Source organism: Macaca fascicularis, chromosome 7, assembly GCF_037993035.2.
Source record: "Macaca fascicularis isolate 582-1 chromosome 7, T2T-MFA8v1.1".
NCBI classification, from domain to species: Eukaryota; Metazoa; Chordata; class Mammalia; order Primates; family Cercopithecidae; genus Macaca; species Macaca fascicularis.
In genome coordinates, this window is record NC_088381.1 from 13,332,185 (window position 1) to 13,348,635 (window position 16,451).

Below are 16,451 nucleotides of genomic sequence, written 5' to 3' on the forward strand. Positions count from 1 at the left end.
CTCTGCCTGCAGCCCTGTCTCTGGATTCGCCCTGAATCTATAACCCATGCAACGCTGTCTGATCATCTTAGTGCTAACCTTCTATTGCCCATCTTGTCCCTGAGGGTATCTTTCACGTGCCAGGCACTGTGTTAGGCATGGAGGACATGAATACATTAAAATATGGTCTTTACCCTCAACAGGGTCCCAATATAACAGACAAATTTCACCAGAGGGATAATCACTAGGAAACAGGTATACACAGAAGGGCCAGATTTAGTTCTGCCGTCTCTGATTGAATTTCTCTAAATACTTTAAAATGGAATGAAACCAGAGAATCACTTTTTTTTTTTTTTCTCGGACAGAGTCTTGCTCTGTCACCCAGGCTGGAGTACAGTAGTGCAGTCTCAGCTCACTGCAACCTCCATCTCCTGGGTTCAAGAGATTCTCCCACCATAGCCTCTCGAGTAGCTAGGACTACAGGCGAGCACCACCACACATGGCTAATTTTTTTGTATTTTTAGTAGAGACGGGGTTTCACCATATTGGCCAGGCTGGTCTCGAACTTATGACCTCAAGTGTTCGGCCTGCCGCAGCCTCCCAAAGTGCTTGGATTACAGGCGTGAGCCACTGTGCCCAGCCAAGAAACACATTTTGAACATATTTATAAGGGGTCATTACTTATGAAAAACCTCATCTTTCTTGCCTTCATGGTCTCTGATGGCTCCTGACTTAAACCTCCCATTTTTTCAAGCAGTATTTGTTGTTTTTGCTAATTTGGTGATATTTTATTTGCAAGCAAAATTACTTTTCAGACGTCATTCACATTCTAGTCTCTGCTTCTCAGGAGTCTTTAAACTGCATTGGGGGTCTTTGATCTTATTATTTGACCATGAGTATAGCAACCATAACATTATAGTCAACTTTAAAAAGTGTTTCCAGAATCAATTCGGATGTCCATGGACACCCATTCCTGAGTGTCTCCCAGCTGGCAGGGAGGGCTGCAATCTCAGTAGCACACCAACCTCTGCTGTGCACATCTCCTCAGACCCGAGAACTCTGTTTTCTTTTCAATGTTGTTAACAAAGTCTCTTTGATTTTTGTTGGTCACAAAGGTTATATTTGCCTTCCCAGGGACCTCATTTTTGTCTAGTGGTGCCACAGTAAATAAGAATAGGCATCAAAAAGGGGAAATGGTTCAACCCAGAAGTGTGCATTTGACCTAAATAAAAATGTTCTAGGGTCCTATTTTACACCTCTTTTACCATTTTTGATTGCTTGGTATTTCAAATTAGCAACCAAAACTTCCCCTCCTGTTACTTCCGATAACCAAGAAACTGATTATATACAGTTGCTTAATGTGGTCAGCCTCTTCATAAACAAGTAGGTTGCTGAAAGGTTATCTCGTCAGCATCTGATAATCTCTGGATCCTGAGCTGTTGAAGAAGGCTCAGAAATGCACTAAAGTAGGTGCTGGGAATAAGGCCAGATCTCGTTCTGCCATTAAATTTCCAAACTTATCACCCTCTAAAGTCCCTATTGTTTTTGTCACCCAAGACCACATAATTTGAAAGCCTATCAATCTCTATTTACAAGGGGAAGTTGTGCTTCCTCGTTCTTAATTAGAGACATACTGTCATTCAGAGGTTTTGAGCTACATTGACAGAGGTAATGTTATCTAACCTAAACATAGTTCCATAAGAAACATAAAACATAGGTAGACAGTAGAGCCTTATTAATGAATCCTACTCAAAATGTTAATAGATCTGTGTTGGTACCTTTAGGGAATCCTGGTTGTGAACCACTACATGAAATGTTCAGGTTCACAATCTTGCAAAACCTTTTTGAGTTGCAGGAATATCTGTTGCCTCACAAGTGAAACAAGTCCATTTTCTTGAGCACTGAGGTGTTCCCCAGCCTGGCTTTTCTGCCTAGAAAATGCCATTTTCGTAAAGAGCTGTCATGCTTCGTGTCCTTTGGCTTATGATTTAGCTGTTCAGAGAAAGTGCAGGCTGCTCTCACTCGCTCAGTGCTGGTGATATGTGTTTTTGTTTTATTAAATCTTTAAAATACTGGGCTTGTTTTTTATGACCTCCATATATTCTTTTGTTCTTCCCTGTGACTTGTTAGATCACAGTTTTTTTCTTCCTTTGTGAAAATATTAGTGCCTTTCTAAAGAGCATCACGGTCTCCAGAATGGCTGTATAATAAAATGGAAGAATGTGTTGAGCCTAATGTTAGATCTGTCAAGGCCGTGACTCAGGGGTGCTTCAGTGATGGGAAGGTTTGAGGCTTCTCAGACGTGGTCCACGGAATCACAAATCTTTCTGTTCTTGCCAGACTTGTTTTGACAAATCTGAGATCATTTGACACTAATCATAGAGCTCTTTGTAAAATAAAGGTACCAATGGTTTATGTTCCAATTACAGACAAGTGTTTGTGATTAAAAGTTACTAAGAAACCCTCGGTTAAATGGAAGCAAGTTCTTCTGCAGGTGTGAGCTTCGTCTTGTATGCATTTGAGCCTGGGGACCCACACACCTGTGCACAGGTAGCCTAATTCTGACCTCAAAGGAATCTTTTCTTTGGGGAAGCTGAGGAAGGAGAGAACATCTGCAGCTGATAAATCTCAGTGGGCCTGGTGCTCCAAGGCTTCTAATTATACCCAGTTCCTACTTCTTCTAGAACAAGATCAAGCGATGAGTTGCCATCTCATGGTTCTGTACCTGCACAGAGGGGACTCCCAAAGTTTTAAATAATCTTGAATACAACTTGGCTACCCCACTAATGTGAATCCCCAAATAAACCAGGCCGTGACATCCAATTGAACTTGTTCCTGTGCATACAGTATCTCGCAGCCCATCCTGTATTGTTAGTTTTGGCAAGTGCACGACAGCGTATAATAAATCATGGAAGGAAAAAGCTTTTTGGCCTAGCATGGTTCAGCCTGCTGTAATGTTAGAATACAGAAAGCAGTTCTGTTTTTAGACATCCTTTTACTAACCCAACATTCATAATTTATTATTACACTGTAAAATTCCTGCAACACTACACCAAAAGTAGTGCTGCCCTTTAATTAAGTGCCCTCGGTAGGAAAAACGTGAAACTGATGTGCAAAACATCTCTGTGTGCAATGATTGATAGTGATTACATCTTTATGAACCCAGCCTAAAGGTCTCAACTTCCTGATGGGTGAAGTAGTCTATAGGGCCACTTCCTGAGTCTGCCTGGCGGGGATCAGTCACTGCTAACAAAACTGCAGATAATTCAGAGGCACAGCTTAGAAATGCTGAGGTTTTATGAAGCCCGTGGCTGTCTATACTTTGTCACAAGCCTACATGACCTTATTCCTCATTTCCATAAGCACCAATGACCAAACTTGATGCCAGGGCCACGCTTAGAGAAGTTGTAACGCAGACGGTAAAGGGACCCAGTGTGTCATATGGATGACAGGAAGTACTTCCAGCCCAATGGGTGCATGAGTAGAACATTCTAGCCAGAAGAGGACCATACATTGTTGCATTTTTTAAAATTCTGTTTTCAAACAGTCTTTTATTTTTCTTAGTTGCAATTAGGCAAGTTTAATTTTTTTTTTAAATAGTACCATTAAATGTTAGACTTAAATCCCAAGACAGGCATTCCCCAGCTCATCCCTGTTTGCACTGTGAATTTGTGCATCAGCTAGGTGGTCACATCAGCCCAAGCTCATAACACCTTACTGAAAGGTAAGATTCAGAGTTTCTATATCCGAAATACTTCAGGTTTCTGAAAAGAAAGGTAACACATCCATCCCAGCAGGCAGTATGTGTGTTATGTGAACTCTTTGGTATAAGTTTGGCTATTTTCAGTCATAATGCTAGCAACCAAAACAAAAATTTTGTGCAGTCCTGTCATTTGGTCATCTTATCAGTGCCCCAAGGTGACTTTTTTCAGGAGCTCTGTTGATACCATGTGTGTGTATGTGTCATTTTCTGGTGTTTTTACAGATTTGGGCCAGGCTTAGTCATCTATTGGTATGGATTTATCCAGGAGCTGGACTGCAACCGGGAAAGGGGCATCCTGCTCAAAGCCTGTTTCCCTACGAACATTGTCACCTTATGCCACAGCCTAGCTTGACCCTGAAGATCCTGGAGGAGAAGCTGGGAGGAAAAGGTGAATCCGGAAGCAATTTTACTTTCCTGCACTGTAAGATCCTGGCAACATCTGCCCTGAACTTCAGCTGAACTCTTGCTGCCCGTAGTCACACCACTACCTCTTTAGACAAACATATCAAGAGTTTCTGTTTTCCTTCATCCCTTGCTGATGTGAACAGCCAAGAACTACAGACACAACCCACTCATTATCAGCATTTCTGTCTCTGTCAGACAATTAGTTTATAGATAGTCATAATCTTTCTTTCTTCCGGATGGTTTCTCCTTGTATGCTGAACAAAAGAAAAAATGTGAAGACTGAAAGGTGTGATTTTTCAATTGTCCTCCCAGTTACCGAATCACCCTCTTATTTTTTTTTCCCTAAGCCTCCATTCACTCTCTCTCCCTCTCCCTTTCTCTTCACGTGCACTCACAGAGACCCAGCGTTGCATTACCATCGTGGAATAATCTAGCACAAACCTAGGAAAGCTGAAGCCACAAAGTCCGAAGCCACCTTTGCACTCACCTGCAGAGCTCCAGAAGACCTTGAGGGCAGCCCGCCTATGCCGTGTGTTTGCTGTATTCAATCTTTACGGCTTCCTGACTTCTGTGACAGTAAGCCAAGCTGCAAAAATACACTTGATGAGAATTTCCTCTTTTAATAATGTTATTGGAACACCAAATATTTTCGATTTATCTTATTTGAAAGTATTAGTTCCATTGTGCCTGGAAACCACACTCCTTTAGATTGGGGGCTGACAGGAGACGACCCAACATTGAGGAGAGTTTATTTTTAAACATGGCTAGTTGTCAGTATGTACGTGAGCTAGTATTTTTATGAGTAGAGTTTTTTAAAGGCACATTCTGTATACTGCTTAGTATATGCATTTTATACCATGTAATTATATAACACTCAAATAAGTTCAGCATTAGAAATGTTTAGCTTTGTATGAACTAAGTGTGCCAGAAATAAACCTGGAGCAATTTTTAAATAAGCAAAATAAAGGAGATTTTTCTATTTGTTCACTTTATTCACTTTCATGTACTTTTATGTACTGCAAATCAGATTTCAGTCTAAAGCGAAACATCAATAAGTTAATAATAAACCTATCTTTTGGGAAGTTGAATATTAATCTGTACCCAAAACGTATTTAGTAAAATATTTGCTACAACATTATAAAACATAACTTATAATGTTGAATAGATGATTTGGGAAATACTAACAACAACAATGTAACTGTTGCAGACAGCTGTAACTTATATACATTGCTTGATTTTTTTCAAAAGACTAAATATGTCATTTATACTTTGTTCATTTTCTACCAAAGAAGGTTTGGAAAAATATGCCTGCTGCCTTTCCTTTTGAAGGACACAAACCTGGTCCAAACATGTGTGGATTTTAACTCTGAGTGGGGTGCATTAAATCAAAAGAGAGAGGAAGAAGATGAAATGCTAAAGAAGTATCAGGCAAACTTCTGTTTCAGTATAAAATTCATCCTGCAGGCTTCTGAGTGAAACAGAATGATTTGAAACCACTACTGTATTGCCTGGATACACACACACACACACACACACACACACACACACCCACACACTTTATACAAAAATGTTAAAAGCAGGTTTCCTGGCATGTTCTTAACTGTTTTTTCTTTAGGAATAAATTACATTTATCTGCACAGATGTTGAAAATCCTGTTAAACCCTTGTCAAGGATTTGTTTATTTTACATTAAACAAATTTATGATGAACGTGAACAAATAAATTAAAAAATAAAAAAGGTACTTGCATTTTATATTTATTCTTTTACCTGTTGCCCTGACATAATGTGTTGTGAGAAGGTACTGGTGTTCCTAGCAAAGGCGCTACCTCCTCTTTATGAATGAGGCTTAAAATCTGGTCCTTAAACGTGAGAAAGAACCCAACAGTAAACTGTACACACTACAATAAGGTTACAAATTAGTCAAAAGTAAGTTTTTCACACATAAAAACTAATGTGATTATTATCCTCCTTTTGAATTGGAGGGGTATGGGACAGAAGGTAGTAATGTTCCCCAATTGGAAGCTTAAAGTCTCCTTGGTTTGTTTCTTTTTCTGTTAAAAAAAATCAGCTGAACGACACCACTCAGGCTGAAACCCATCTCTATGCGTTGTCTGCTTGTTTGGTTTTTTTAGTTTAGACAATATAAACATCAGCCCCAGAAAGTAGACACGGAATGACAACTTATTTTTATTGCTGTCGTCATTAGAACGTTAACATTAAAGCCAAATCTTGTTTTATGGTGCATTCCGCACACCATGCTAATGAATTATGCAAAGCCAGAAAGCAGGAGCGTGTGTAAAACGTAAAACTGAATGACGTTCTCCCTGGCATATACAGACTTGCCAAGCATCTGCCCTCACAAACACACAGGAGACCATTTGAAGTCTGGAAACAGAGCAACTCAAAGCAAAGCTGATCTAGTACTCATATGTAAGGCAACTGCATATACTCCTTCCCACCTCGCATATGTACCCCCTCAAAAAAAAAAAAAAAAAAAAAAACCATAAACATTTGCATATCCATTTTTTTTCTTTTGCCTTCTAGTGAAGCATACATCAGCTCTTTACAACACTCCTAAAATCTAAAAGAAAAGGAAAGTCTCAGAGGTCTAAAGTAGAAAGCTGGACCTCCAGGGGAAATAATTTTTTTGTAACTGTAGGTGTGTGTACCTGTTCATTATCTGCAAGGCTTGATTCCCCCTGGAAAAGATGATAAATTGCTGGTCTTGAGGGGGTGCATTAACTCACTCAGGCCACCAGGGGACTGCTTAGAGCCCTGATGAGGTAATCTACCTAAATGGTCCCTGGTGGGCCACATTAATTAATGCTGAAGTGAACAGTTAATTCACTTGCTTCTCACTGGGGAGCTACACCCATTGCTTTCTTTTCTCTTTGGAACCAAGATGCCTTAGATGCCTCCTCTTTTTAACTCTTCCCATCTAGAGTCCTGCTGTCTCAATTGCATTAAATCCTTACTGCTTCCATATGCTTTCTCACTTCACTTTTCACTTTTTCCATGTCATCTTCCCCTGCGCTGGCCTTTGCTAGTTTCCCTCCACATGGACATGTACCCTGCATTTTCTCATTACTCTTGGGCTCTTTTTCTCTCTAAAAGATCATGATCCCAAGACGAAAATATGTCCTGATGCATACGTCTGGTTGAGGCGTTGGGAGCAATTGGCCTAACCTCTTTGGGGAGAAACAACTTAAGCACCCTCCACATGCCTAAATACTCAAGTGCATATGTGGCACCAGAAGGATCATAAAATTTTAACTAAGATAATAAGATTTTACAGGGTTAAACATGGCTTGAGGTTCATGCCTTCAGTAAATGATTTGGAGCAAAAAAAGAAAAAAAAAAAAGTAAGGTTTTATAGCTACTTTCAGCCTGAGTGGTGTTGTTCAGCTGATTAAAATAGCAAAATGTCTGTATAATTTAACGAATCACTCCTAGCTCATTCATCTTGGGGGTAGCTTGCCATTTTCATGTGATCTGACAGGAGCAAGTTGTCTCAAAGTATAACTATTTTGTGACAAGATGAGAGGAGAAAATCTCAATAGGCACATTCTTGATTAGGGTTAAGGAACAAAGCAAACTTAACTTGAGAGGAAACTAAAAGGCAAACAATAGAAGTTTGCCTGCAACGCCACCATTTATGGGAAGCGTCTATCTGAACCTGTCTGTGTAAAGTCACTCGTGGGTTATGGAAGGGTCATGTGTTTGGACCATTTAATCTTGCTACTCTAAACTAACCTTCCTACATTTAGTAAACATCATCTGAACCTGTTTTATTAAGAACATGCCTGGATTCCAAAGATTCAACAAGGAAGATGGAATTATGAATTAAATAATAACCTGAACAACTTGGGTTCGCCTTCTGTTTTTCACTTTCCTGCTATTGTTTTGAATATGGCTGTGAGACAAAGAGCTGCTTAGGTCAAGCGCTATAAATTACAGTTTTCATACAATAGTAATCCACTAAAATGATTTCAAAGCCTGATCAAAGTACTTCAAAAAGACTTTTAAAACATTTCCACAGTACAGGGGAAGGGAAATGCTCATTTGGTGCCTTAATTTGTTTCAGTTAGTATAGCAAAGTTCGATCTGGGTGTCATACTCACTTTATATAAAATCCAACTCATTGTTTAAATAAATCCAACTTGTTCTTGTTGTTTAATGTATAGGTAAAGGAGATTTAAGTTTTCATCTACTTAACAATTTGGAGTCACTTGTAAGGAAAAGATAATATGGGAACATTTTAAAACAAGCATACCTTGATAGTATTTAATTACTCAAGGTATTCGTTAAAACTGTCTAACTCCCTGCAATTAGGATACAGTGGTGAGGATCTCTGTGGATTTATTTGGCATCTTAATAATAATCATGGCAACAGATATATTTATTTTTTCATCCCTTTTCCCTCATCACTTGGATTTATCCTAAGCTGTCTCATTTTATAGGCAAGGATAATGGGAAGTACACTAGTGATAGCAAAGCTAAGCAAATTCTAGGCTCAACTATATAAAAAGATAGTGTGGACTGCTGCAACAACGTCAGGCTCAACTAAAGACTCATGGTATTATGTCAGGGCAATTTTTACTTTTTAAAAGGAAGGTCATATTGAAATGCTGACGTGAAATATAACCAAGTCAATTAAGTAATAACAATTGAAGTTCAGAGTTTAATTGAGGGCTGAACATGAATCCAATGACCATTAACCTGAAGTGGTCATTAATTCCCCTGGAAACTGCCTTGGTTAAAGGTATTTCTACAATAACTAGCACTTTTTTTTCAAAAAAAAAAAAACCTTGTCATTTTAACATTAAACAGAAATTCAGAAATAACATTCAGGAATAATAATTCAGTGTATCTATAGTAGACCTTCTGTATTTTACATTTTTAATTGAATTTCTTTTATAGGACAAATCAAAATTTAGATAAAAAGGTAAAACCACTTCTCTGGAGGAAACCATAGTTTTGTTAAGTAAACAAAGTTATAAGCACCCTTTATTTGATTGCTTTTGTTTTATCTCAGTTGTTGACTTATTTCTGTACTTGTTTCATGCAAGATTTCCAACTAGACTGTAAGCTCCATGAAAGTAAAAACTACACTTACTGTGTTCACTGTAGTCCCTAATGCCTAACAGAGTTCTGGTGCAGACAGAGCAGGTATTCAATAAATGTTAAATGAGTAAATGAATGACAGAGTTTTATTAAATATGTTATCACTCACTTGCATTAGCAAATAATTGGAACCTTTAACTTTCTCATTTTCTTCATCTGAAAAATGAGTGTATTTACCAAAATCAGAGAAAATCATCATGTGTCGATGTTAAAGAATTAATTAATTTAGAAACTCCCCAAAATGTGAAATGAATCAAATTCATCAACAAGAGTGTTTTAGGATGCACACTTAGTTTTAAGGGGGGAATATATGTAACTTTTTGTTGCATTTGCCTTAAAGTTAATCTTAATACATTATTGTTTATGCACTATGTTGCTAAATGAGAATATTAAAAATCTTTATTTCTCTTTAAAAAGAAATAGCTTATCTTTATATTTCCCTTAAAAAATTTTTTTTTTCTTCAAATCACTGCAGGGTCCCAGATCAACTGTGTTTCACACACAGATTTTGGAATATTCAATGGAGTTATTAGATTAACTGCAAATGATACTTTTAATTGCTCCCTTTTATAATGCTAAGTTGATGGCAAAGTGCTTCCTGGCCATAGAAGTGGTTGGCTGGCTCAAGAGAGAAGGGTTATTTGGTCATTTGCCAATAGGATCTGACCTTTGGAGAGATACTGCCCATGAACCGCTCAGTGGGTGTTTCCTTGTTAGTCATTAATTCAGAGTATATTATTATTTGAAAGCCAAAGGCATTTGGCATATTTCCTCATAATTTGGAAACCGGTAGCACAAAAGAACTGGAACTTCCACATTTCTTCTTATTCTGCCAGTTTCCCAGGACTTAATTTGTTGGGGTTCTTTACTGTGTGATTCCTTCCATGAGCTGCTGGAGAGAACAGACCCAGAGTGCAGATATCACTAAGACCAGGTCTTTGGTTCCAGGTGATAATTCTGTCTTATATTTCCAGCATTAAAACTATTTAAGACACAGATATTTATTGAGTCCCTAATGTGTATTAGAAGTATGTGAGGTGCTGTGGGGAATTTTTTTAATGCAACAAAAGACTCTTTTATTGAAGAAAAATAAATCATTACTTCCTCAAAATGAAAACAACACAAAATATTTGGAAATTTTAGAAAAGCAAATCACATTAAGGAAAGAGGGAAATCTATGAGGTTTTTAATAAGATATTTTAACCCTAGACTATGGACGGCAAGTAGCTTTCTATTTGCTTATGGTGGCTGTGTTCACTGCTATTAAGCATTTCCAAGGCCAAGTTCAGCTCAGCAGCTAAGGCTTTGATCTAGTTTTTAGAGTAGGCAGTGATCACATGGATGCCACATATTTTCCATTCCTGCTCTGGGCCATTCATGTTCAGTGCAAGTATAAATAAATTCTAAGCATTTGAAACAGAATTCATACCTGTTCATCGGCCTGAGTAATAAAACAAGCAATAACTTGTTCTGATAGTTCTATAACATCAAGCAAAGTGTCTGTCCATGGCTAAGGTCTGTCTAGTAATACAGATAAGCTAAATATGTCATCAAAATCATAGAAATATGATTTTAAGCCTCAAGATAAACACTAGATGGGCACAGATAATTATTATTTTCAGTAAATGTCTACAAGTTCAATTATATTATCGATGAAAAACATTAGGCCTGTATATTTTGGCCCTGCATAAAGATCTTGAAATTCAAAAATTATATTAGTAAATTTCACACATTTCTAGCTTTGGAGATTTGTTTTCTTTCTTTTTTTGTGGGGTTGGGGGTGGGTTTTTTTTTCTCCCACTCAAACCAGGCTAGGGATTCAAGGTCAGTTACACACTCTGCCTCCTTTATCTTTCATGGCCTTTATATCATCTGGGTATCAATTTTCTGCTTAGTGCAGTGCATTTTTATAAGGTAGTGATTGTATATAATAGTGGTTTGAAAATATGTTCCCAAAAAGAAGTGTTAAAATATTTTCAAGGACAGAGAAGAATTGTATGCTTTACATGGTAAGACAATTTTGTTAATATACTTACCATTAAGCCATAAATACTTTTGCCAAAACCTTTTAATTGTATCAGTTCATTAATTCTGGCAGCTAAAATAATAACAATCATTGCACATGGAAAATTAGGTAAAAATCTAAAAGTATTATATTTTGTACTAATATGAATAGAAGAATCCATCTTGGTTTCAGTTACAATTTTTAAAAACCAAATTTCTCAATAAATGAAAAAATAGCAATGCAACCTAACAGAGGATGATAGAAAAGCAAAACAATGAAAGATGGCAAAGTGGCCATGAGCACATTGCATAATGATGTAAAACTCAGTCTTTTGGTAAATTACTTTCATCTTGTTTCCCCACTATCCTTGAAAATATTTCCCAATGACAAAGGAGTTAAAAATGGCAAAATGGGGGCATAGAATGAGCTGAGAAGCTCATGTGAGAATTTAATTACATTTTCAGTTTATTTCTTGACAATTCCCTGAAAGGCTAATTGGATCTTCAAGCCATTAGCAAAGATGAGTTTGACTCATAGACTCAGAATTTTATCAAAAAATCGGGAGATGTTATTTAATAGTGAGTCAGCAAGGCATTTTTTTGTTTAAAAAAACTGATTTTTTTACAGAAACAGTTTTTAGTTTTTAATAAACTTATAAACAAAAAAGCTCCCACTTCAAAATAAAAACAAGATCCCTAATCATATAGATGTTTACAGTGATATTTATCTAAGCAACATACATATATGTTCAGTTTTAAGATGTTAACTAAATTTCTGTGACAAGCTTTTTTAAAAAAATACTAAGAACATTATAAAGTTAATGAAGAGTCCTAAGTATAATCTAGTAGTCACTAAGTTTTTCTTAAGTCTTCACTTTAGATGCTATTATTTCTAGCACAAGTAAGCAGGCAGAGTCTTTCATGCGCTCAAACACTGGAATCTTTGGTTGCTACCCTATCAGCTGGTTTGCAAACAAAAAGCCAACAATTTTAACAATGTTTTACGTGAATAACCTGCAAACCCGAGAGATGGAAAAGCCCTAAGAATGCACAATTGTGAGCATTTACAACTATCACAAGTGGCTGAAGACTGTTCATGACGTTCTTCTGAGATGAGATCTCAAAGAAGTATAGTTCAAAACAAAAGGTTCTAACAAAAAAAAAAAATTGGCATATGCATAATTTCTCCACCAATTTGTGTGTGTCAACCATTTAGTTAACTTTTTCACTTGAAAAAAATGCACTAGAAAACCAGTCACCGTGTTTCACTATCTGTTAATATTCACAATTACAGTGGCTACGACTCAGGATACAGCATCACCAATGCTGCCCAGAGACAGTTTATAGTAAAAAGTTAAGTTCTTTAAACCAAGTAGATGGTTGTCCACGATCACTGGCTAGTGTACATATGAACTAAAATTTCTAGATTTGGGGAGAAACAAATGCTGCTCTGATCATCAGCTCTGCTTCTCTGTTCCTCAATTCATGCTTAGAAACCTTTCATGTTACTCTTGGTTTTGTCAGGTTGCTTACCTGTTGGGGTTTGGGCCTGCTGCCCCTGCCCAGTAGAAGAGGCTGCCTGCTGGGCTGCTTTCTGCTTTAACATTGTCCAGTCAAATGTGTAGTCATATTGATGGCTCAGGGTCCTGAAAAGAATGAAGAGTAGCTGCCTCAGATACATGCAATCTGGGGCTTTCTCAAAGTGTAGCCCACGACAATAGTTTAAGTATATGGCAAATTCTGCAGGAAACCCCTTACGTAAAACTTCAGCAGGAGTGGACATCTTTTCACTAATCTTTTCATATTTTTGTTTCTTTGTTGCAGCCTTTAGCCCTCGCCATGGCAGGCTGGTTCTATTAAAATACATCAAAACATATCCTAATGATTCCTTGTCATCCTGGTGACTCTGCTCAATACCAAGATGTGCACTGATGGTAGCATATAGGGCAATGCCAGTGAGGTTTTTATCTTCTCTGTATGGCCTGTGTTGCCTTGTCCTGTTGTCTCTGTACTTTTTGGCCAAACCAAAATCAATAAGGAATAACTTACTACAGTGACGCCCAATATCCATTAGGAAGTTATCTGGTTTAATGGCTCCGTGTATAAAATTCTTTTTATGCACATGTTCAATTCTACTGATCATCTGGTCAGCTAATATAAGTACAGTTTTCATTGTGAACCTTCTTGAACAGAAATTGGCCTTCGAGGCTAGGTCCCAGAAAATCCATGACTAGTACATTATAGTCTTTTTCCTGACCATACCACCGTTATGTGGCGGATGCCAACCCCACCTTGAAGAATCTTATAGAGCCTGCTCTCGTACAGCAACTGGGGATGCCTGGCATTGTGAGATTCTAGCTTCACTGCCACTTCTTCACCGTTAGTGATGCTGGTCGCCAGATAGATGTCTCCGAAGGAGCCAGAACAGATATCCCATACCAGTTTGCATTTCCTTCCGACAATGAATCCTGCCTTAGAGCCGCTGCTGCTAGCCGTCCTGAGAGACAAAGATGGAGGCTGGGCCAAGCCTACCGTGGAAGGCGGCAGGAAGCGGAACAAGGAGGCCTTTCCTGGCGTCCAGGGCCCAGATGCCGGCGAAGGGAACCTGATGCCTGCTGCTCAGTCACATTTTTGTTTGTTTGTTTTTCGGCTGGTGGTTTGCCAGGCCGCAGTTTGTGAAGGGCTTCTAGCGGTTCAGACAGGGCTGGGCCACCTATTTCTGGGCAGCCGCTGCTGCCTCGCTTTCGCGGCGACGTCGGGGCTGGAAAAGGGGCGCGGTGAGCTGGGGCGCGGTACCGCTGCCACCACTGCCGCCGGCTCCGGTCCTGTCACTCCGCCGACGACGCCATCTGGTTACTCCAGCTCTAACCAACACAAAATGCCCCCAGAACCCGGAAGTCGCTTCTTCACGGCGCAGAGCACTCTGGGAAAGGGATATCCGGTGCCCGCTCCAAAGGATCCGCTTCATCGACTCAGAATTTGAATGATTGAAAGGCACCAGAGGCTTCAGTTTACAGATGGGAACATTGAAATCTGGAGGGGGTAGGTGACTTGTCCAAGGCCACATAGCTATCTAATAGAACGCAGGACCAGAATCTGCACCACCTAACTTCCTGTCCACTGTCCTTTCCTTCATAGGGTTAATATTTTATTCCAAGGAATTTCTAATCCCATAAGTTATATTGACTATTTACAAAGTAAAAGGTCCTGGTATATTTTTAATGTACATTCTGAACCTTACTGTTTTGGTCCTGCCCAGATCTCTATGGTGGAAATCAGCTGGGCATTTTGACAGAAATAGTTTTCATTTTATTAGTACTTTACTATCCTAAAATCCTTAACGTTTGATGACAGTCATTTTCTATACATTGCCATGAGCCTAAGGATGTGCCACTAAGAATGAATTTGGAAGGACTGAAGACAGTTTTTTCCTTTGGTCAATTTATATATTGACTTTTCTTCCACTGGAAAAAAAAAAAACCCATAGATATTATGTTTACCATCTTCTCTTCCTGTAAGGATAAGGTAATATTTAAACCAACAGTAATTCATGAACATCTACTGATCATCACCGAGAATGACCAGTATATAGTATTCTAGAACTGTAGGCAGTAGAGCCTACTGACTAAGACACAAGCTTTGACAATAGTCTGGAATCCCCACCTCTGCGCTTAGATATAATCAAACTCTCTAGAAGTTTCAGTTTCTTCATTTGTAAAATTGAAATTATGCCCATCACACAGGACTATTATGAGGGTTAAATAAGATTAGTGCCTAATACATCATAAAGCATAGCTCTAATAAAACTAGTATCATATATTATAGTCGCATTGTGTGTTATATAATTATAATTATATTACTACACCCATTGAAGATTCTACTTGAATGATACACAGCATTAAAAATTTGTGTTTTCTGTGTTAATATAAAAATCACTATAAGGTGTGTAGCTTGGCTTATTATTGCTTTTCTAAAGCTGATTTAGGAAAAGCCATTTTCCAAAACTTAAGAGACAGGCAGAACAAGATCCTTCTTTGAGAGTGGGCATATGTTTAGTTGATTGTTTTCGCAGACTGATGTCTGGTTTAACATTCCTCTGCTTGGAGGAGAAGCTCAGAGACAGTGAGCCCATGTTTCTTTTGATAGTGAGCGAAGCCTTTGCCATAAATACAGCTTCAGCAGCAGCACAGCACAGGATCAGCCAGGACTTTCACATCTGACTGACGGCTCAAATCCACCATGCACAAGATGAGCCCCCTAAAGGTGCACAGGTTTGTCATAATATAAAAGCTTTCTTTAAGAGGATTGAAGAAATACCTTCAGGCCATTGTTAATTCTTAGTTGTGAAATACCTTCTTCAGCCCATTCCTTTCAGTGAAAGAAAGCATAAAATGCTATTTGAATTTGATCTTTGAAAAAACAAAAAGGCAAAGCAAAGGAATTTGGGGAAATCACTAGTTTGTTCCTGGATTCTTCCTCTGATTGATGACTGTGACACTTTTTGGGGTGACTTTTTAAAAGACATGATTTTCGAAAGTGCCCCACTCCTAAACGTAATCCTCCTTAGGTCACAGGCAAGCTGTATAATTTCTAAACAATTGAACCAAGTGCTGATGCTCCTCTCCCAAAACAGGCCAGTAATGTTGGAGGCAGATGCCGAATCAGCTCTCCTAGGCAGCTGAAAACACTGTTACAAAAGTGCCAGGTATCGAAAATTGTGGCTTCTCTGGGGGCTTCAGAACATTCTGCAAACAATGAACTGAGCTTCCCATCTAAGTTCCAGTTAACTAAGCTGCCAGTTAGATAAGTGGTCTTTTGTTGCTTACAGAGGACTTAACTAACGTTGTTTTGCTTCTTGTAGAAGTTGCTTATTTATTTACTTTACAACATTAAAAAAAAAAACTTGAAAGAATACTTACACTGAAGAGAATGATTTCTCCCTCCCTCAGATATGCTATCTGAAAAATTTTTAAAAAATTTTTAAATAAACATTAAAATGTGTTTTCACCAATCACAAATATTAAATTGTAGTACAAACTGCAACTGGACACCCTGGCTCACGCCTATAATCCCAGCACTTTGGGAGGCTGAGGTGGGCAGATCACTTGAGTTCTGGAGTTCGAGACCAGCCTGACCAACGTGGTGAAACAGCATCTCTACTAAAAATAAAAAAATT

The 16,451-nt window shown here is 38.4% G+C and overlaps 1 protein-coding gene, 1 long non-coding RNA gene and 1 pseudogene across 7 annotated transcripts in view; 1 reads left to right on the forward strand and 2 right to left on the reverse strand.

The window, feature by feature from the left end:
* Nucleotides 1-4,746, reverse strand: part of LOC141407177 (uncharacterized) — a 42,962-nt gene extending 38,216 nt beyond the window's left edge. The window contains exon 1 of the long non-coding RNA XR_012414763.1: nt 4,635-4,746. This is a non-coding gene — a long non-coding RNA (uncharacterized lncRNA). The remainder of the gene's footprint in view (nt 1-4,634) is intronic.
* The window catches only part of CDIN1 (CDAN1 interacting nuclease 1), a 241,882-nt gene extending 236,167 nt beyond the window's left edge, over nt 1-5,715 (forward strand). For 3 of the 6 annotated variants that reach the window (XM_005559114.5, XM_045395266.3, XM_065547741.2), the window contains 2 exons: nt 3,965-4,130; nt 4,545-5,715. In XM_005559114.5, the coding sequence (XP_005559171.1) occupies nt 3,965-4,094 (130 nt within the window). In that variant the 3' untranslated portion in view covers nt 4,095-4,130; nt 4,545-5,715. Of the gene's footprint in view, nt 1-3,964 lie in introns of all 6 variants that reach the window. The other 3 variants (XR_010588014.2, XR_012414762.1, XM_073995463.1) reach the window with 2 other exon arrangements.
* Nucleotides 5,716-12,671: 6,956 nt separating this feature from the next.
* On the reverse strand, nt 12,672-13,631 carry LOC102140031 (casein kinase I pseudogene; annotated as a pseudogene).
* Nucleotides 13,632-16,451: the final 2,820 nt, after the last annotated feature.